The following is an 8,969-nucleotide window of genomic DNA, read 5'->3' as shown; positions in this document are numbered from 1 at the left end:
GTTTCTATGCAGAGTTGCACCAGATTTTGCACTTTGCAGTTCAGTTTTAGTAAATAACCCCAAAACGGTGTTTCTCATGGTACAGGATCCCCCAAATAAAGGATTCCCGATACATGCTACAGAAACCTGACCATGACTGGACCCCAACCCATAGGTACAATTCTACTTTAGACCCAAAAGAGCTGGGATCATAGTTGTCACTACATCATAGGGAGTTCACAATACAATCCAACATTTCTCGGACTCTAAATTTGAGGTGCTGCTCATCTTTTTAAAACATCTGTTATCTAGAGAATACTATTGGCCCTTCTGTCATTTCAACAGAACCATGACATCAAGGCGTCTTCTAAAAAAAAAAAAAATATTCCTTTACATATGTAAACATGCCGACCTTTTAGTCCAACTCTATAACTTTTATATTATCCAGCTCTTCCTATAGATTCTATTTCTTAAAGCATTTTCTGTAAGTACAGGTTTCATACTTGCATTATCTCATCACCTTTTTTGATGTTTTACCAAAACTTTATGGGTTTGGTCAATTAATGGGTATGGGATTAATACTTCAACTCAACAAAAGAGTTGTCATGAACTTCCAGTTTGTTGCAGCTTATTACAAATGACAAATACGAGCTTTCTCTTAAAAAAAAAAAAGAGAAGAGAGAAGGATGAAGGATTCACCAGTATTCTGCTGATATTTTTGAAAGCCTTCTGTGGATTAGTGCCATGGTTGGTTGTATTGGAGTGGCTCGTGGGATGAGGGTTTAATTTTTTTTTTTTGTTTAAAAAAATAAAAATAAAAGAGTTGTTTGGTTAAAATAATAACCCTGATGTAGAACGAGCAGGTACTGGTAAACGTGGTGCTTAAAAAGAATTGTGGGTAAAACACACTTTTTTTAATGCCCGAGGTTACAGTGTCCCTTGTGGTCTTGTTGCGAGATAACTGAGTTCAAGGAACAGCGATGGGGGTCAGAGTAGTGTGGCTTGTTCGTAACATTCTTCAAAGTCTTTACTCTTTCTGTTCAGTTTTTGCGCTGCCCGTCTGCGTCTCTGGTACTCCAAAAACTCCTCCTTCAGTGCTGCGCAGCGCTCTTCCGGGCTGGACAAAGCCTGCGGGAAACGGTTATCCAGGTCGTCCAGTGATCCCGAGCCAGCCGGGCATGGATCTGCCTCCAAAGGAAGCTTTAAACCTTAGAGGGGGAAAAAAAAAATGTAAGTCAGTTTTAGGGGTCTGCAAAACTTTGCTCGATGCCATGTAGATAGGCTTAAACTTGGCTTTGATAGATCGTTTTATGTGTTACCAGTTTCCTTTTTGGCAATATTGAAAAATGAGAACTTTTTGTAGTAAGCGATGGGCCCATACAGGTAAAGGGAAATCAGCCAAGTGCCTTACAATATACAATTTGGCAAGTGGCCTCCAACTCTCTTTCATTCTCGAAGTGTTGGAGAACAAAGCCAATCAAGACCCGCACGATAGGACTCATTCACTAACAGCTTCTAAAAGCTGTCCATCTAAAGCTGTGGTCTCCAAACTACGGCCCTTGGCTAGATTTTATCTGACCCTTGGGACACTATTGCTCCCACTGATTTGAGGCACTATTCCTTACACTGACAACAACGCAAAATTCCCCCCAATGGACACAAATGATGCAGTGCTATTCCATCCACTGATTCCAATGATGGGGTACCACTCCTCCCACTGGCGCCAATGATGGGGCATCACTCCTCCCACTGGTGCCAATGATTGGGCACCACTCCTCCCACTGGCGCCAATGATTGGGCACCACTCCTCCCACTGGCGCCAATGATTGGGCACCACTCCTCCCACTGGCGCCAATGATGGGGCACCACTCCTCCCACTGGCGCCAATGATGGGGCACCACTCCTCCCACTGGCGCCAATGATGGGGCACCACTCCTCCCACCGACGCCAAGGGTGGGGCACCGCTCCTCCTACTGACGCCCAAGGTGGGGCACCGCTCCTCCCACCGATGCCAATGATGGGGCACCATTTCTCCCCACTGTCAGCAAAAGTGGGGCATAGTTTCTGTCACTTACACCAACTATGGCACACTATTCCTCCCATTGATACCAACGATAGGGCACTATTTCTCCCACCGATGCCAAGGGTGGGGCACCGCTCCTCCCATCGACGCCAAGGGTGGGGCACCGCTCCTCCCACCGACGCCAAGGGTGGGGCACCGCTCCTCCCACTGACGCCATAGGGTAGGGCACCGCTCCTCCCACGACACCTAGGGTGGGACACCGCTCCTCCCGCCAACGGTGGGGTACTGCTCCTCCCACCAACGCCAACGGTGGGACACCACTCCTCCCACTGATGCCTTGGTGGGGCATCATTACTCCCACCGAAGCCAACGGTGGGGCACCATTTCTCCCACCAAAGCCAACGGTTGGGCACCATTCCTGCCACCGATACCAATGGTGGGGCACCATTCCCCAAACTGGCAGCAATGGTAGAGCACCATTACCCCAACTGACGCCAATTGGGGGAATGGTGGTGTGTTTAGGATGGGTCAGAGTCCTCAGGAATGACGAGTGTCAAATAACTATAGTTCACCAAAAGACACGTCTCGTGGCTATAACTCACCACTTCCTCAATTTATGGTGATACACAAATGTTTGACACATTTGGGTGGTGCGGTACATCGAGAAATGTGAAACATTTGTGTATCACCGTAAACTGAGGAAAGGGCGAGTCCTAGCCACGAAATGCGCCTTTTGGTGAATTAAAGCAATTTATTGTTTGTCAATCTTGAGGACTCTGACCCATTCTTAAACGCCCCACATTAGGTGCTCCTGTCATTCGGTTCACCAACGGGCTTTTAAATTGCAACCCAACATTTTATTTTCTAGTGCCTCTGCTTTAAAAATATATAATGTTTGGGAGTTCTAGGTGGGGGGGGTTTGTTTTTTGTCTGTGGGGTCAAATCACAAGGCTAACACTCACTAGATAACTCACGCCTCTTTATGAGTCTCCAACTTTTTTAGAATGACCCCTCAAACCTTTTGGAGGACCACCACTACTTGAACCCAAACTGAGCATGTACACCCTACTTGTCTTATATCCTAATAGGTCTTCAAGTTTGCGTGATTAGTTCAATAACTATACTCCTTTTTTTTTAAAAAGTGACTGTTATTTTCGGTTGCGTCCAATAAGATTTGAAAATGACACTCAAAAGACTAAAAATTAGAGAGCCCTTATCCTGGATGTTGAAGCTTTGTGAGTTGAGCCTCCAAGAAGCTAGACTTGTTTGTTTTTCAAACTTGGTCAACATTGAGACCTTTTCCCGAAAGCCGGCGTAGCAAAGCCTTGGCACGCAGAAGTGTTTTTCACTGATCGTAAGGAGATAAATACAAATGGATTAAATAGAGCGTGAGCTCGTCACCACCCCGAATCTCTGGATCTAGGGAGGAGATGGAAAGTTTCTTGGGCCTTCTGTGGAGGTGGAGGGAGGGAGGAGGTCCCTTGTTCCCCCCGGGGGCCGATTTAATGTAATTACTGTCATCACAACAGAGCCATGTTTTTCTTTGGACTCCTTTGAGATACTGTCTCTTTTTATTGCGTTTCAGATTGGGGCGAGCCTGAGAGAATTCAGCTGTACTTTTTTCAGGCAGCAAGGGAGATGATGGTGTCGTTTTTCCACCCAGTACCTACGAGTTTGCATGAAGCTGGTCTTAAAGAGGACCTGTCACAACTGGGCTTATGCAAGAATTTCAATTTTTGGTCCTACATCATGCATAGTTACTACTAAAATAATAGCCCTTTAATTGGCAATGCTTGCCTTGTTGGTGGATGACTCTCGAACTGAAGGTCAGAGATGTTACGGTGGTTGCCCCATCAACTGGCTGAGGTCTTATTAAAAACACATACTGCCCCTCTCCCCCCCACCTCCTATTAACAGCTTGCAAAAAAAGCCCCATACACACGATAGGACTTTGTACAAACTTTCCCTTGGATTTTTTGTACAAAGGGCGTTGACCATAAATTTGTCTTGCATACAGACGGCAGGACTTTTCCAGCCAACTTTCACCAAATCACGTGGTTTTTCAGCTCTTTACCACCACCCCTTGGTCAACTTCTGTATTGTTGTCTGATACTGTGTCAATCTCGCCACTTTTATTGGCGAGATTGACACCTAGCGAGCCGGGTTCACACTGGTGCGGGGATCCGACTTGGATCCCCGCCAATGCCAGGCACTGTGTTTGGTATGAATCTTGAGGGGGAACTCCACGCCAAATTTTAAATAAAAAAACGGCATGGGTTCCCCTCCAGGGGCATACCAGGCCCTTAGATCTGGTATGGATTTTAAGGAGAACCCCCTACGCCGAAAAAACGGCGTGGGGGTCCCCCCATGATCCATACCAGACCCTTATCCGAGCGTGCAGCCTGGCCGGTCAGAAAAGGGGGTGGGGACGAGCGAGCAGACACAGGTTTTGAAAGTAATTTATTAGGCAGCTCCGGGGGTCTTCTTCCCACTCCGGGGGTCTTCTGCCGACTTCGGGGGTCTTTCAGGCCTCTTCTCCCTCTCTCCGGTGTCGTCTCCGCGTTCTCTGGTTCTTCTCCGGTGCCTTCTTCCTTCTGCTGGGCTCCTCCGCTATCTTCTGCTCTTTTGCCGCTCTTTTGCTAGCGGAGGAGCCCAGTCTTCAGAAATGTCTTCTTCCCTCTTCTCTTCCGGAGATGTTGACACGACGCTCTCTCCAGCTGGAATGCTCTCTGAGCGCTCAGAGAGCATTCCAGCTGGAGAGAGCGTTGTGTCAACATCTCTGGAAGAGAAGAGGGAAGAAGACGATCCAGAAGTCCAGGCCACCGCTAGCAAAAGAGCGGCAGAAGATCCGGACGCCGGAGAGACCCCCGAAGTCGGAAGAAGACCCCCGGAGCTGCCTAATAAATTACTTTAAAAACCTGTGTACTGTGTTTTTTTATTAACACTTTTTTACCTAGGTTAATTGGTAGGGGTACGATGTACCCCATACTCATTCATAAAGGGTGGGGGGCCGGGATCTGGGGGCCCCCTTATTAAAGGGGGCCCCCGCCCGCAGACCCCGACAACCAACGGCCAGGGTTGTCGGGAAGAGGCCCTCGTCCTCATCAACATGGGGACAAGGTGCTTTGGGATGGGGGGCCCGCAGGGCTAATTTGCATGTTTGTTGTCAAAAAGTCCAAACGTGTGTACGGGCCTTAAGAGGCACGCAAGTAGCTATTGTTTTGTTGTACTGAATCGCGCTAGTTATCTTTTTTTCTGTTGTTTGTCGACATCTAGTGGCCGTTTTGTGACACTACATCTTGTTTACTAATGTGATTTTGGTTTTCCCTATGTCCCTCCCTCCTGTTTAGTGCTAGGTAGTTTAGCTCTAGCTAGACCCTTCCCCCAGTTCCCTCAATCAGTGTTAGTTCTTCACAAGAGATAGGGTTTAGGAAAGTCATTGTCTTCTTACACTTCAAAAGACGGGGGGGGGGGGGGGGGGGAACATCTCCTGCACTGCAATTGTCTAAAATAAAATTGTGAAAAAAAAATGTCACCGGCGCAAAAATTATATATGTATATATTAATAAACGCAAAACACTTACAAAATGGATTTGACGCAGTCAAAATGTACTATACCATGTATAGGAAAAAGTAGTATTCAAAACGATATGACTGAGCTAATCCATATACATACATATAGATAGATAGATAGATAGATATTTTATTACCACTAATGCGATGTTTCACCTATTGTATTTATACGTGTCAACCTCAGTCTTTTAAAGTGCAACATGATAAAATATAGTAAATATATATATATATAAAAAAATATTAAAAATATATAAAAAACTTATATATAAAAAAAAAATAAAAAATATATGACAACATGATAAAATAAAGTAAAAATATATATAAAAAAAATTTAATAATATATATATATATAAAATATATATATGCTGCGTAAACTGTTGGCGGCTATATAAATCCTGTATAATAATAACAATAATTATAAATATAATTATGATATATTACTACCACTAATGCGGGGTTTCAGCTATTGTATTTATACGTGTCAACCTCAATCTTTTAAAGTGCAACCTGATTAAAAAAAAAAAATTATATATATATATATATACCTATATACCGTATTTATCGGCATATAACACGCACTTTTTTCCCCTGAAAATCAGGGGAAAATCGTGGGTGCGTGTTATAGGCCGATTCCCCCCCCAATTGTGTGTGATCGGAGCGATCGCGGCAATTGCCGCGATCGCCGCCGACATACACAGCAGTGTGTAAATTCAAATACGCCGCCGAGACTGCAGGGACTCGGCGGAGCCGAGATACACATACCCGAGAGTCCTCGGCTTTTCTCGGCGCCGCCTACAGTCCCGCCCATAGGGCCGGACTGGGCGGGACTGTAAGCGAAGCCGAGAAAAGCCGAGGACTCTCGGGTATGTGTCGGCTCCGCCGAGTCACTGCGGTCTCGGCGTCATATTTAAATTTACACATACGCTGTGTATGTCGGCAGGGAACAAGGCTGAACGGGGGCAAGGCCTGAACGGGGGCAAGGGCTGAACGGGGGCAAGGCTGCACTGACATGGCTTCACTGACAAGGCTGCACTGACATGGCTGCACTGACATGGCTGCACTGACATGGCTGCACTGACATGGCTGCACTGACATGGCTGCACTGACAATTCTGCACTGGGGCAAAGCTCCACTGACAAGGCTGCAATGGACACTGGGGCAAGGCTGCAGATGGACACCGATAACGCTGCACTGATGGGCATTTAAATGTAAGTTTTTCTTCCTTAAACTTTACTCCTAAAAGTTTTTTTCCTTAAAATTCCCTCCTTAATTTGGGGTGCGTGTTATACGCCGATAAATACGGTATATACATTTTTTTTTTTTTTTTAAATTTATTCTATTTTATCATGTTGCACTTTAAAAGAATGAGGTTGACACGTATAAATACAATAGCTGAAACACCGCATTAGTGTATATATATATATATATATATATATATATATATATATATATATATATTTATTTATTATTATTATACAGGATTTATATAGCTCCAACAGTTTACGCAGCGCTTTACAACATTAGGGCAGACAGTACAAGTACAATACAATTCAATACAGGAGGAATCAGAGGGCCCTGCTTGTTAGAGCTTACAATCTACTAGGCCATTGCCACTTGGTTAATAAATGTAATTTTGGTCTCTTCCTTTGTCCTCCCTTGCTGTTCTGTGCTAGATGGTTTAGTCCTAGCTAGTCAGTGTTAGTTATTCAGAGAGACCGGGCTAAGGAAAGTCATTGTCATTTTTAATTTAATTTTTTATAATCATTTTTAATTTCATTTTTTTAGAATAATATAATTTTTTTACAATAATATATAATTTTTAAATTTAATTTTTTAGAATCATTTTTAATTACATTTTTTAGAATAATATATATATATATATATATATATATATATATATATATATTTTTTTTTTTTTTTTTTTTAAATAATATATAATTTAATTTTTTTAGAATAATATCATTTTTTAAAAATAATATATAATTTTTAATTACATTTTTTAGAATCATTTTTAATTACATTTTTTATAATATATATTTTTTCCACATTTCAAAAAACTGGAAAAAACATATTCTGCACTGCACTTTTTTGAAGTAAAATTGTGTTGAATTTGATTTATCACCGTGTGACTTGCTACAAAAATTACAACATGCAGCCTGAGCGTTCTGCCCCGCTTTCATGTATTTTTTCATGTCTTGCGTTCAACTGCATAAGGTTATCATTTTTCTGTAGTGTGCTGCCATCTAGTGGTGGTTTTAGGTCATTGCCACTTGTTTAATGTCATTTTGGTATCTTCCTCTGTCCTCCCCTCTTGTTTAGTGCTGGTTGGTTTAGCTAGTCAGTGTAACTAATTCACAGAGACAAGGCTCAGGAAAGTCATTGTCTTCTTACACTTCAAAAGACTGGAAAAAACATCCTCTGCACTGCAATTGTCTAAAGCAAAATTGTGTTGGGTTCAATTTCTCACCTTGTGACTTGCTACAAAAAGTACAAAGTACAGCCTGAGTGTTCTGCCCCACTTTCATGTATTTTTGTGTTTTGCATTCAGCTGCATGAGGTTATTATTTTTCTGTAGTGTGCTGCCAGCTAGTGGTGGTTTTAGGTCATTGCAACTTGTTTAATGTAATTTTGGTATCTTCCTCTGTCCTCCCCTCTTGCTTAGTGCTAGTTGGTTTAGTTAGTCAGTGTTAGTTATTCACAGAAACTGTTTTTTTTTTTTGCTTCAAAAGACTGGAAAAACATCCTCTGCACTGCAACTGTCTAAAGCAAAATTGTGTTGGGTTCAATTTATCACCGTGTGACTTGCTACAAAATTACAACATACAGCCTGAGCGTTCTGCCCCACTTTCATGTATTTTTCATGTCTTGCATGAGGTTATCATTTTTCTGTAGTATGTTGCCATCTAGTGGTGGTTTTAGGTCATTGCAACTTGTTTAATAATGTAATTTTGGTATCTTCCTTTGTCCTCACCTCCCCTTTTTAGTGCTAGTTGGTTTGGTCCTAGCTAGTCAGTGTTAGTTATTCCCAGAGACTGAGCTCAGGAAAGTTATTGTCGTTTTATACTATAAACAAGTGGAAAAACATTGTCGTCCTATACTTCAAAAGACTGGAAAAAGATCCTCTGCACTGCAATTGTCCAAGGTAAAATTGTGTTGGGTTCAATTTCTCACCTTGCTAAAAAAAAATGACAACATACAGCCAGAGCGTCCTGCCCCACTTTCATGTATTTTTCGTGTTTTGCATTCTGCATGAGGTTATCATTTTTCTGTAGTATGCTGCCATCTGGTGGTGGTGTTAGGCCATTGCACTTTTTTTTTTTTTTTTTTAAATATTGTAATTTTGGGATCTTCATTTGTCCTCCCCTTCTGTTTAGGCCTAGCTAGTCAGTAGTAT

General features: G+C 42.7%; 1 protein-coding gene across 5 annotated transcripts in view; it reads right to left on the bottom strand.

Annotated features, from left to right (window-relative positions):
* Nucleotides 1-789: 789 nt before the first annotated feature.
* The window catches only part of IGSF9 (immunoglobulin superfamily member 9), a 125,422-nt gene continuing 117,242 nt past the window's right edge, over nucleotides 790-8,969 (bottom strand). For all 5 annotated transcript variants that reach the window (XM_073609612.1, XM_073609610.1, XM_073609613.1 and 2 more), the window contains one exon: nucleotides 790-1,187. In XM_073609612.1, coding sequence (XP_073465713.1) covers nucleotides 967-1,187 — 221 coding nt within the window. In that variant the 3' untranslated portion in view covers nucleotides 790-966. The remainder of the gene's footprint in view (nucleotides 1,188-8,969) is intronic.

This window comes from Aquarana catesbeiana, linkage group LG13, assembly GCF_042186555.1.
Source record: "Aquarana catesbeiana isolate 2022-GZ linkage group LG13, ASM4218655v1, whole genome shotgun sequence".
Classification (NCBI taxonomy): domain Eukaryota; kingdom Metazoa; phylum Chordata; class Amphibia; order Anura; family Ranidae; genus Aquarana; species Aquarana catesbeiana.
Note: the sequence above shows the minus strand (reverse complement) of the source record. Positions and strands in the feature narration are given on the sequence as shown.